General features: G+C 38.9%; 1 protein-coding gene across 11 annotated transcripts in view; it reads right to left on the bottom strand.

The window, feature by feature from the left end:
• Positions 1 to 13,276, bottom strand: part of LOC112571961 (protein polybromo-1-like) — a 35,835-nt gene that overhangs the window by 4,445 nt on the left and 18,114 nt on the right. For 4 of the 11 annotated variants that reach the window (XM_025251395.1, XM_025251399.1, XM_025251403.1 and 1 more), the window contains 15 exons: positions 12,968 to 13,106; positions 12,708 to 12,809; positions 12,196 to 12,270; positions 11,805 to 11,960; positions 11,252 to 11,333; positions 10,561 to 10,636; positions 10,149 to 10,321; positions 9,709 to 9,806; positions 9,369 to 9,440; positions 7,324 to 7,476; positions 7,011 to 7,139; positions 6,546 to 6,738; positions 5,212 to 5,235; positions 3,233 to 3,358; positions 2,076 to 2,351 (listed from right to left, as the gene is read on the bottom strand). In XM_025251395.1, the coding sequence (XP_025107180.1) occupies positions 2,076 to 2,351; positions 3,233 to 3,358; positions 5,212 to 5,235; positions 6,546 to 6,738; positions 7,011 to 7,139; positions 7,324 to 7,476; positions 9,369 to 9,440; positions 9,709 to 9,806; positions 10,149 to 10,321; positions 10,561 to 10,636; positions 11,252 to 11,333; positions 11,805 to 11,960; positions 12,196 to 12,270; positions 12,708 to 12,809; positions 12,968 to 13,106 (1,874 nt within the window). The remainder of the gene's footprint in view (positions 1 to 2,075; positions 2,352 to 3,232; positions 3,359 to 5,211; positions 5,236 to 6,545; positions 6,739 to 7,010; positions 7,140 to 7,323; positions 7,477 to 9,368; positions 9,441 to 9,708; positions 9,807 to 10,148; positions 10,322 to 10,560; positions 10,637 to 11,251; positions 11,334 to 11,804; positions 11,961 to 12,195; positions 12,271 to 12,707; positions 12,810 to 12,967; positions 13,107 to 13,276) is intronic. The other 7 variants (XM_025251396.1, XM_025251404.1, XM_025251401.1 and 4 more) reach the window with 7 other exon arrangements.

Genomic DNA, 13,276 nt, shown 5'->3' with positions numbered 1-13,276 from the left:
GTTTATTCTTCTATAGTTAATATGTTATTTGTTTGTTTCCCTGTCCCTTATATGCTGTCCATGTTTCATTCTTGTTCTTAAGCGCTAAGAGCATGCTCCTTAGGAATGCAAGTATGCAATTAAAAAATTTGCATATATTATTACTATACCACAACCCTAGCCAAATGAAAATGGCTCCATTGCCTTGTAGGTAATCTTGGGAAAGATAATGGCTAAGGGAGTAAGTCCTTACAAAAAAATCAAGTGGCTAACATGGGAAAAGTGTTTTCCACGACCAAGTACCAGCCAAAGCCCAGTTCCTGTATGTTCAGACCAGGGTGAACCATCTTGTGTGAATGGACAGCCTCTCTCATGCACACACACACACTTGTGCATAGAAGTCTACACAGAGGAGAGCTAGCCCTGACATCACATTTTTGTCAAATGTTTAACAAGTAATGCCAGGATAATGTTTGCTTCTTCATTATAAGATTTTCTTGATACCTGCACATCTGCACCTACATGTGGGATGGTGCAATTGATCAAAAAGTTGATCTTTCAAGTAATTTCATGAACAGAAAGAACATTTTCTAGTGGCCAATCTGAAAATGATCATTAAGAATTTATAAGGAAACTTAAAGTACTAGTTAGATTGTGTCTTTTCACAGACTAAGAAAATTATTTTTAAATGAAGCTTTTAAGGCAGAACTTTTTTTCACTCACTGATTACTAAAACTTATTAAAACAAAGCAAGATGTTCCAAGACACAACATGGACCTGACATTCCATGTCATATTGGAAAAACTTCAAGACCATGAGAAATCCATGCAGTCATCTGCAGTTTTCATGAAATAAAACTTTTAAACAAAATCTCAAAACTTTAGTAGATTAAGTAACAGCAAGACTTCAAAACTTTACATCCATCGTACTTGATAGAGTATGATAAATGTAAAGCTTTGACACATCCTTTCTTGGATTCAAACAAAATAATTTTATGGTAAGGTAACTTCTGTGGTTTGTAATGGATGGGACTAGCCAGGAGAGTTATCAGGAAACTTACAAAGGATTTCTAAAGAGTATTGTTAGATAGAAAGAAAAACTAAAAGACTAAAAGTGTACCATGTTTAAGGTGTGTGTGTGTGTGCATGTGACAGTCACTTAATGGTACATTTAAGTGACCATACAGCAATGCTCCTATTAAGTCATACATAGAGACCAACACAGGAGCAAATGCTCATGCTTGCATTTGGGTATGTGGTGTTGGAGAGGGGGCACAAACTCAGACACACACAAAGCTATAAACATATGCAGCCAAGCTGGTCAATGATATCTCAACAATAACTTAAGCATCATTCTCTCCAGACAGCTGAGGCATTCCTGTACGTTAGTGGAGCTCCTGACACAAGCAGCAAGCATTTAAGACAGCAAGACATTAAGTATTTGCCTGTAAGAAATATTTCTGCTAACAATAATTTGGCTTTGCCTCAACACAACAACCCATCTCTCAACCCTAACAAAGAGATGTTCTGTAGTTTTAGTGTCTTTCCCTGTGGTTTGTATCCAAGAAACCCAAAGAAACCTTCTCAAGCATCAGAAAGAGTAAGCTGCATGAGAGCCTTTTTCCTGAAAAGGAACGAAAAACTTAGAAAGTGTTTACAAATAATGCAACAGCCATTACAAAGTGTGTAAACAATGCAAAGTATGCTAGCTAGTTAGAACTGTTTGTACTCCTCTCTCTTGGATCAAAAAGTATTACTTCATTATGTAGTACTTGTTCTGTTGATGCTTGAAGGTACTGCCTATGAACGTTACAAATTGCATTTGAAAAGTAGGTGAAGGCTGATTTAATAAGCTGTTGCGTTCTGCTGCAATAAACACAAAAGCCAAGTTAGGAAGATGCTAAGCATTCTACACACGTCCCACATCACAAAGCAGCTATCAGCAAAGCAGACCCAGGCTTGATTAGCATGAAGGAAAACACCAGAGGGTGTCAAACTTCGGAAGAGCAGACAGCAGTGGTCAGCTGCTACGAGGCGGGCCTTCTAGGGCACTTACAGCGTCCACACCAACACCCTTCCCCCTTGGATGCCTCATACCTGGCAACGCTGTGTGCCCCAGGGCACCAGGTGGCAACATAGTATGCCCTCCAGGGGAGGGCATGCCATTGGCTCCTTGGGGACTGACAGGCCCGAGGGGCATGTTAGGGTAAAGATGCATGCTTGGGGGATGGGGGCTAGTCTGCAGTGGGCTCTGACCCTGGGCTGGGGGGTAGTGGCTGTATGGTGAGCCCATCATACGTTGCTGTTGTTGCTGCTGGTGCTGATGATGATGCGGGTACGCGGCCGCTTGCATGGGAACGCTGTACCCGCCTCCTAGCACAACAAAAAAAATGAAAACCAACCAAAGCAACAACACTGATCAGTGCACAGTCTTACAAGGCATGGGGAGGTGGTCAATGCACGTACATGCTCCTACTCTGCAGTGAAATACAAAATGAACTCTCTACACAAAAGTGCTGTACCCCATGTACACACAAAGAACAAGTGGCACAATCTGGGCTCAACTCTGCTAGCAGAAAATAAAACCACCCCCACCCACACACATACACACTAGCTGCTACCAAAGACTTGTTTTACATGTCAATGACCCATAGCTGATCATGCTTTCACCACATAACGATAACTAGCCGCTATGGAATTTGTCATGCAACAATTCTTGCAGTTACACAAAACAACATAGTAAAACTCTGCAAACAAACCAGATTAAACTGATAAACTACAGTTCTAAAATTTCTTTCTAAAATATGCTATCTTCAGTAGTGTATACAGACGTAAGTGAAATGAATTTCATACAAAATACATTAACAAAGAAATAGATTATGACAGAAAAAGGTAACTTGTCAGTGGCAAGATATGCCTTCAACAGTATAGATGTAATATTAACAAAGATCACTTTAGTTAGCATATTTACTTTTTCTTCTCAAGGGAGAGACAAAGAAGAGATGAAGATTTAATTTTTATTAAACTTAACATCAATAAACCTAAAGTCAAGAGCGTTGGCTGCAGTACATGGTGACTTACATTTCTCTCAGGATGACATAATTATGTCCCCCTTAAAGAAACAATTCTTGTACGTCAAATCAGAGAACAAGTTATTCTGTTTTGTTAAACTTTCATGCAAAAAACAATTTAACTGGATACAACATTTTACAGAACATGCAAAACCAGCAAAAGCACGTGTAAGCTGTACCCACCTTGCTGGGCCTGGGGAGGAAGAGAGGGAGTGGGGTACCCTGGGGGTGGTGGTGGGCCCCCAGGAGTGCCAGGGTAAGCTGGGTAGCCGCCTTGGAATGGAGGGTTGTAGCCTGCAGGATACAGCCCTAGCATTCCAAATAAAACCAATCAAAGCGTGCAGAACTTCAAACCAAAAATAACAATACATACAATGCAACCAAAAACAACAAATTAAGGCTTCAAGCTTACAACATTCAGTGACAACACACCAAAGTCACAAGGCAAGAGAACTTGGTGGAAGGGTGGCAGCACTGGAAGGGAACAGTTGTATTGTGTGCTGAAAATCATCAGTGCATCAAGTTCCTATCTCCATCATTGCTGCAATATGCCACAGGCTGTCTACAGAGACCCACAGTATGGCTACAGTCTCTCTGCATCATGTCTTACACAGACTCAACATGCACATGATTGTTAAGGCATTTCTTCTGATAACTTCAAAGATCAGTGAAATCTTCATGTTCACCTTCACTATCAGGTGTGAAAAGAAAACCTCATGTTCATTATTTTAGCTTTTGGTCAGAGCCAGTCCAGTGAAATTCACGTGGTTCAGGTAATGTACAATAATTTTCATGCTCACATCATAAAACTTGAGTGAAATGTTACAGAATTGAAAAGTGAATGTCACCAATGACAGCACCAAGTTTATATGATACAAGCACAACACAACGATGAAAGAGAAAAGCAGGATGACATAAATAATGCAGAGACTTGGAAGAAACAGATGTAAAATACCATTTCTGGTGGTTAAAATTTCTTTCTTCGAGTACTTACCTGATGACATGACTATATGGAGATCACCCTCTAGCTACCTCAAATCCAGCTGTCCAAACCCATGCGACACAGTAGGACCTGAATTCAGCTCAGCCCCCTCCTATCCTATGCCTGTCACATCAGTAAGTATTTTACTCCAGTTTTTCGCCTGGACTGAGTTTGGAACTCACCGTGGGGAGGTGGGAGGGAGCTAGCTGTCATGTCATCTGGTAAGTACTCGAAGAAAGAAATTTTTACCACCAAAAATTGTATTTCTTCTTCGTACTGTACCAGATGACATGACCATATGGAGAATAAGTAACAGGTGGAGAGAGTGGCACCTCATCCTCTCAGCTGACCTAGTAATACAAAAAGTGAGACAAAACACCAAAACGCCTACCCCAAATCTAATCGAGCTGAAGGCTGTGAGGTAGTCCTGACTGCACTAAGGCAAGGTTGCTCTCAGGCCGGTTGAGCTGGCCATTGTGCATGTCACATGCTGAGCTGCCAAGACAACACCAACTGTATTCAGGGATTCAGAATGGTGTGCAAGGTCCCCCAGGTAGAATCTAGCAAACATGTCACCCTATCACCTGAATGATATCCTTCATGGCTAAATTTCTCTAGACTGGTAGCAACCGCTTGAACCTATGTGCTCTAGCAGAGCCAAGGGAAGCCCCTGTCAGAGACACGATGACAAAGGTGGCCTTGGTGACTGCTTTTATCCAGGCCCCGAATGTTTGTGCTGAAATAACTTTTCCTTTGCGTACCAGTAAAAACAGCCTCCACTGACCTTTCGTGGAGCTGATCTTTAAATGTAAATCTTTAATGCTCTGACAGGCTCCTGCAGTCTGGCTGGGTTCCTGGTAGCGGCAAAAGACAGGTGGGGATAGGAGGGGGCTGAGCTGAATTCAGGTCCTACTGTGTTGCATGGGTTTAGACAGCTGAATTTGAGGTAGCTAGAGGGCGATCTATATATCGTCATGTCATCTGGTACAGTATGAAGAAGAAACGAATATCTGCAGCACAAGTAGACAAAAAAGAATCTAGATGTTAGTCTGCAGCATGACAATCTGCTGCCGTTGGACTTTTCAATAACTGGCAAGTGTTAATGCTTTTTTGTTGGAAGCAGTCAGCAACGATGCAAGCCACGTGAGAAGTCAGGAGCACCTGTACAGGTAAGACTTACCATCCATGTCAGCTTGCATACTACCTACAGACAATTATGCAGAGCATGCACAAAAGGTGCCAGATTAGATATCAACACAAGCTTCACTCTTCCTCAGCAACACCCAATTTCTCCACACTTTTTGTGAAGGCTACCCCAAAACTTAGCAAAACATAGATGCACACATCCCATACATACATTTACATGAACACAATTCTATATGTAAATGCAAAACATTTTACATTTACATACACACACACAAATGTTCACACATATGCATTGAATTCTACATTTACATGCACACAATTCCACAATGCCATATTTACATGCACATACAATTCTAGATCTACATGCACAAAATGCCATCTTTACATGCATAATTTCATATTTGCATGCGTAACTTCACATCTACATGCACACACAATGCCATTTTTATATGCACACAAAGCAATCTTTATACCAAGCCGCACTGACATACACACTCAATGTCAAATTTACATGTACACAGTTTCACACATACACCATACCACAGTCATATGCACCCTGACATCCAGCAAGAACACATGGCAATCTGGAACGCCTGTTTTTTTTTTTTTTTAATGTTAATCTGTTGCAGCAACGCAGATTACTTAAGTCGCTGGGTTGAAATACACACCTCCTCAAAAGCTTTATGTCCATAATAGTGCTTTTTCTACACATTGCAAATTTTCTAGAAAAATAATGCTTTGTCATTTAACAAATAGGGTTAATGCATTCACACTTGGCGAAAGAAAAATGTTCAGTGTACTAAGGATTGAAGATGTGTGTGTCGTTAAATATCAATTTGTTATACAAGTATTTTTCCCCAAAATTAAATAGTAAGAGGAAAAGAAAGGACAAATGAAAAGAAAAGAAGCAAGAAAAACACACACTCCCTCTTTCTCTCAGAGAGGGAATAAACAAGACAACCACACATTTATCTCCAAGTGGGTTGATGAAAGTAGTGTACAAAGCAGATGGGATTATATTTGCTGTCTGTGTTGTTGTCTTTAGTGCAAGTTTTCAATGATGTGAAGCTGAATTTTAAAAAAATTAACTGCTCGTTGGGGAAATATGATGAACACTGCATTACAAATAACTGCATAAAATTCACTAAAATCTGTTTAAGGACTGGAATTCAAAGCCTTATCCAGTTAACATTTTTGTTTTACAGAAATAACACTAAAATCTATAAATAAAAACTGTTCAGTCTAAATACAAAAAAGAGCCACCACATGCAACACAAAAATGAGGCCCTGTGATTCACAAATAAGAAATAAGAAAAAAGATATTGCAGGTCACAGAATAAACACATCCTTGCACCAAAGGACACCTACCTGGAGTGTTAGGTCTCCCTGCAGAAGATGCACTGGGAGAAGAGTGGCCGACATCTGACCATGGAGACTGGGAACGGTTGAGCGAATCATTAAAAGCACGATCTGCTTCCTGCTGCTTGGCTGCCATATCCTCTGCAATTCTCTTGGCTCTTTCCTCATACTTTTCCTTGTCTTCTTTGGACAATGTGCGCCACTGAAATACACACATAACATATGCAAAAGATGGGAGATTGTTTGCATAGCTGAGGTCACTAAAATGAATTAACCGACTACATTGAATTCACTGACTAAAGGTTTCCAACAAAACAAAAATCAAGAGCTTAGATGAGCAAAAGATCATAATTCCAAACAATAATTTCACCGCCCAGTTCTTTGCACCAGAGCAATTAACACAACTTTATGCTGACATTTGAAATAAATAAAAACATCTAGTGAAGAGATGGAATCTGGATTTTCCTATCTCACCTTCAGCCCCACTATTCTGCTAATATCTCCAAAAGAGCTGTCAGGGTTTTCATTCTGTATGGCCTTCCTGATTTCACCAGCAAATACAATGTATCCACTGGGCTGTCGCCTTGCACTTGCACTTTTCTGCTGAAACAAATATCACGGTATTTTCCTCTATAACCTTACATGTATCACAGTGACACCTAAACCTGAATAAGACTTGAGGGGAAATTATTTTTATTCAACTATTTATCTCTTACAATAGTGTTTATATGATTTAGACTCCTTAAACAAAAGAAGCTACAGTTCCAGAGACACTACTCTTACTAACCTTCTTAGCTGGTTTTTCTGGCTGTGGAATGGCCTCCTCTACAGAGGCATTCAGATTGTCACTAGTGGTGTCCACCTCCGCATCTTTCATGCTCTCCGTGTCCAGAAATGAGGACTGGTCATCATGAGCTCGCATGAGTAATGGTGATGGTTCCTGGGCATGTGAAAATGATATTAGATGGCTGCAAGGTGGGGGGAATTTTTTTAATTTTCTCTCTCTAGCTGTAGAATGCATCATATAATGATAGAATGAATTGTATTATTATAATTCCACTGCTGCCTGATCCCATGCCCATGATAAGGAGGGTTGTGCATAGGGGTAGCAACCCACATCGAAAATAAACAAAACTATGCTGCAAAAATGCTGACAGAATCATTAGGAAGTCATTCAACCTCAAATGATGAATTGAGGAAAATGGTAGCAATGCTTTGTATAAGGAGTAATGGAGTCCTTGAAGAAACACAATTAAACGACAACAGCAGCCTGAAATGTGAAGACAATGTATGAAGTGGAAGAATGGTACAGACTGCAAATTGAGAAAATTGGCATGAGGTGGACCAACTCAGGTATCTTGACCCTTATTTCAGAAGAAAAAATGTGTTAGGAAAGAGATTGTCAAAATCAAGGGGGGGAAGGGGAATTGGTATTTTACGCTGTGGGGGGGGGGGAATTGGTGTTAACGCCGTGCCAGCAACTAAGGCTATATCACGGCAAGCAGCCAGCCCTGTAAACAGATGCCACGTGCAGAGAAAGATCAGTGTGCCTGAGACGAGAAATGAACTCAGGGCAGCCAACCTTCACTGTATTGGTGACAGGCGCTAACAGCGCTAACCGTTGCGCCACCGGACCGCTTATTTTACGCTGTGCCAGCAACTGAGGCTATATTATGGCAAGGCAGCCTGTAAACAGATGCCACATGCAGAGAAAGAACAGCATGCCCGAGACGAGAAATGAACTCATCGAGGGGAGTGGGGATCATGATGGGCAAGAAGGTGAAGTATAGTCTGTTAGGGAGGGAGCTATCATCAAAACGAGGTTCTTCTACAGGAACAAATATCCACCATTTTAGAGCACTAAGCGCCAACAGAAAAGGCCAAAACAGAGAAGGAAAAAGAACTTTCTTACCTCAAGAACAGATACACAAAACACTACAACATGACCTTGTTGTAATGGGGGACCTAAATGCAAAGATCCACACTGACAAGACCAAGTTGATGAGCAACAGAACAATGAAAACAAAGGTATGTGATGAAGAGTTGAAGGAAGTGCAGGACTTCAAGTATCTCAGCAGTTACCTCTCAACTAACAGCAACATCAAAAGACATCTTCACTAGAACTGATCTAGAAGACAAGCTTTCAACAGGCTGCAGAATGATTGCAAATCATTACCAAGATGAAAATCTAAAAAGTTTGATGGATGCTCCTAGATGCATTAGAAACCTACAGAATCAACAAGAAGATCAAGAGCTGGCTCAGAGGCTTTGAGGAAGCCTTTGTCAAATTCTCAGAATTCACTGGAAACTGCAAGTCACGAGCACAGAAATTAGCAGACACGCTGGCATCATCAACATCTTGGAGGAGGTGAAACATAAATGGAGGTGGCTAGGCCACATCCTGTAGATGGACAAGACCAGGCATCCACAAACTGACTTCAGATGAATACCACCAGGAGGAAGAAAGAGAAGCAGACATCTAGGTGTGAACTGTTGAATGAAGTCAGCTGGCTTGCCCGGGACCAAGATGGCAGGAAGAAATTCAATGCTCCCTTATGTTCCAGTTGAAGCCAAAAGGATTAACTAATTCTATAATTTGTAATTATTATTATTTGTATATAATAATAAATTGGACAGCTATAGAATGCATTTTATAAACTAATTATGAACTGTATTTCTATAATTAAAGAACATGTTTTCTAGCCATATAATTTCAGTTAATTACATAATGCTTTTATAGCTTTAGAGAAAAAATTATATGCAAAAGAATACTGACAGCATTAAAAGGCCAAGGTTTAAAATTCAATAAGACACAAAATGTTTTATATTTACTTTCTGAAGTGTTATTGGCTTTCTGAAGAAGTAGATTTCATCATCGGTGACTTTCTGTGATAAAGCAGGTTTCTGCAGAGAAAGATTGCAACTACTCAACCATAAATGTCTCTAAAGGTTTTGATTTATTTACAAAGGCTATTCAACTAACACCCAAAGATCATAAATATTTACAAAGGACCGTCAAACCTAAAAATGTGATGGTTGGTCTAAAGATGACAAATAAATGTAACTGAAACAAAAAAATTGAAATGTTTCTTGTAAATTATTTGTCTTTGATATTACCAAGTGACCTGGCAAAAACTATAATGAGAACAATAATTGCTATGTGACATCCTACCTTCAGTCCCTTGCCAAGGCGCTTGATGGAGTGCTCCAGCTCATGGTACTTAGACTCACAGATGTAGATGTCAAACTCTGGCATCTCAGTTGGTCGTGCTGTTAACATGACACAGATGACTCATATAATTATCAAAGGGTTATACAGCTATAAATTTTACATTTTATCTGGATTTCTTTTTAAGATACAAGCAAAAGAAAACTACTTTTATCACATAAAGATATATGCATGTGCATGCACACACACATTTTCTCTCTCTCTCTCTCTCTCTCTCTCACATACACATTCTCTCTTATACATGTTTTATCTCTTTCTCTTTTACACACACACGATCTTGCTCTCTCTTACACACACAGAATGTGTGTACATTCAATCTCTCTCTTAAACACAAAAGCAACAAATGGATATATATATATACTAAAAAATGCAATGAAACTCACAGGTGCAATACTCCTTGATATGCAAGATACAGCACTTGCCAATAATGCTATCTAGTGGATTTGTGTCTTCAATGGAGCTCAGGAAGACTTCCCGTTTATAGAAAAGTCGAGTTGGTGAATGCTCAATTTCTGAAGGGCGTACAAACCAGCATCCATGGAAAAAGGCATCTCCTCTGAAAGCAGGTTAGTTTTGCCATCAGGCATGCAATGCACAAATAGTTTTCACATCACACCAAGACAGTCATGCATCTTTTTAGCCTGGTGTAATGATGGAGAACTTAAAATGATGCAAAGTCCTCAGCAGTCAATAGTCAAGCACAATGCACATTTAAATTTAAACTTAAATTTAAAAAAAAAGGAACACAAATGAATGTATCCAAATATCAGAAAAGGAAAACAAAATGCTACTGACACTGGTGTTGTCCAGATTTTATCAATTCTGGCAATGAGTGGATAGTCTCTGTCTGATCGAACATACACGCAGTCTCCTGCACAGCATAGAAAAAAATCTGAAGTCTTTCATTTCAAACATGGACATGGTTAATATCATCTCAAACATGCCATGGTTAATTTACTTATTTTCAGGCAGTTACAACACAATTTCCTTCCTCTGACCATCCATGGAGATTTATATGATGACTACTTCAGATAAACAAATATGCTGCATATTTTATTAATGCTTGCGGCCATGTGCTCCTCGAGGAGTAACAAGGACTAAACTAAACTAAACTTTAATAAAGTCAAAAGCACGTTTTTTTTTTAACATATAATCATCCTGATTTTTTTTAAAATACAGTTTAGATTTATATATATATTTCAACCTTCGCCACTTCATTGTAACAAACTTCCCCTTCCTTGAGGCTTACTTTTTAGTATTACTGCCCCTAGCTTTGCTCTGTCAATCGCTTGACAAAAATTTTGCAAAGAAATTTGAAACAATCAAGCACAGCTTTCATACTCAACTTCACATCCTGCAGCCATTAATACAATTTTCATTTCCAGAATCTCAGAAGAATTTAGCAAAATATTATTCTTGGAAGCCTTGTAGAGTGGCTAAAAGTTAGACAATCTTCTAGCACTGTTGTGGCAGGTTTAATACTGACCCAGTTTCAAACATCCTGTGGAGTGAATATACTGGTCATAGTAGGTATTGCCATCTTCTGGTGCCGCCTCAGACAAAACATTCTGCAACGTCAAACATCCCAGATGTGAGAAGCCAGACACATTGTAAAGAGTATATCAGTATAGGGCAAGATAGTTCTGGCTAAGATGGTATGCAGGCTAAATGTAAGACAAAGAGGGGAGAAGAAAGAGAATGTGTGCTTGTGACCAGGAATGCAGTGTGCACATGCAAATTTATTATACACAAATTTTAAATCTAAAGCTAACCTTCATCTATATTATTTCAATTCTCTTTATTTATTATTTATTTTATTAAAAAGAATTTATATGCATGACTATTTTGAACTGCCAAATTAGAATATACTGCATGTGCTAAAAAGTCAAAAATCTAAACAAAAGGTAATCACTGAGCTGCTTTTTTAAAATCATGAAGAGAAACTTTATTGTGACAAATGTCATCTGTCTTTAGGCTTGGTTTTCAGTGTCAGAGAGCTTATGTGAAAAATACAAAGTTTTGCCTCAGCTTGGACTGACCTCTCGAAATTTTTCTAGAATGCTGACATCACCATCATCTGGCTCCCTGACCTCACTGGGCTCTTTTGTGGCAAAGACAGAAGCAACACGAATGGGCACCAATGGGAGATCACGAGGCACAATGCCAATGCTATCATTTCGTGGTACCTGCCATACCTGTAGAACAACAGGTGACAAAAAGGTTACAAAACATTAAGTTAAATACTTAAAGTTAAAAAAAAGTTAAGCACTGTAAAATGGAATGATTAAGGTGAATTTACTGTGCCACCAAAACCAGCTTTCAAAACACAGAGATAATTAAAAAAAAATGTGCAATGTAATAATTTTTTTAGATTTAAAGGAAAAACCTTTAGTTCTCTGACAATTTTTTTTACAATAATCACTGTCATACCTTTATTTTCTTAAAGCACCTGTTGCGGACATTATATCTGGATTCACAGACATAAACATCTCTGTCAGGTAAACCCTGCCAACAGACCAGCAAATGAGAATGCAATGCTCATTATCATTTGTATTCACACATGTGTATCTGAAAAGACATCATTTGTAGTTCCGGACTTTCTTTTTACACATACAACTAAGATAGCAACTGAGTTGATCTATTGGCTTGCTTTAGACATGTAGCACAATTCTGAATGCAATTAAATTTGTGAGATGATGCAACAATGACATTCTTATTAATGTGATTATGGTTGTTAAAGTTCTTGATTATTTTATATTTTTGCATCTGCATGCACACACACATATGTATGTGTGAACATATGTGTGTGAATATACTTGACAGCAATAGGACACAAAATAGCTAACATCGAACCAGACCCACAGCAAAGTACTAAGTACTTCTGCTATTATGTACCTGCTCATCCCAAATAAAACCTTGATACAATTGATTCTTGATCTTACCTCTGGCCTGAGTTTAAAGTAGTCCTTGACAAACATAACATAGCATCTCCCCATGATCTGAGACATGCTGATTCCATGGGATGTATCACTCTTGAATACCTCCTTTTGACAAAACAAAAAAAAAAAATTAAAAAAGTATCAGAGAGAAGAAGCCCTTCTGGCAAGAGAACTAATAAATAAATAGAACAATATCACTTCAAAATTAATCCAAAAGGCTATACTCCTTGTAAACATTGGTGAAAATTTTGGGGGGTGCTCACCTTTTCTAGAAACTTCCGCGTCGCTAGGTGATAAGTTTCTGGAGGACGATAAAACCAGCTGCCTTTCATCATGCGTGCACCATTCTCATCTACATGGAAAGACTCGATTACCATGATGTGTGGTTCCAGATTCTCCTCTCTGCAATCCCATCACCATGCCAATCATAATTAAAAGATTCTCTTTACAACATTCTCAACATCACTCCAGCAAAACATGCAATTTAATTATTTTAACTACCTGTCTTTCTCCTGTCCTTGACAGTAATCCCCATTAATAATCATAAAACAAAGAAATTGCTAACAAAATGT

This window comes from Pomacea canaliculata, linkage group LG9 (genome assembly GCF_003073045.1).
Source record: "Pomacea canaliculata isolate SZHN2017 linkage group LG9, ASM307304v1, whole genome shotgun sequence".
Lineage (NCBI taxonomy): Eukaryota > Metazoa > Mollusca > Gastropoda > Architaenioglossa > Ampullariidae > Pomacea > Pomacea canaliculata.
This window is presented reverse-complemented; position numbering and strand designations above follow the sequence as displayed.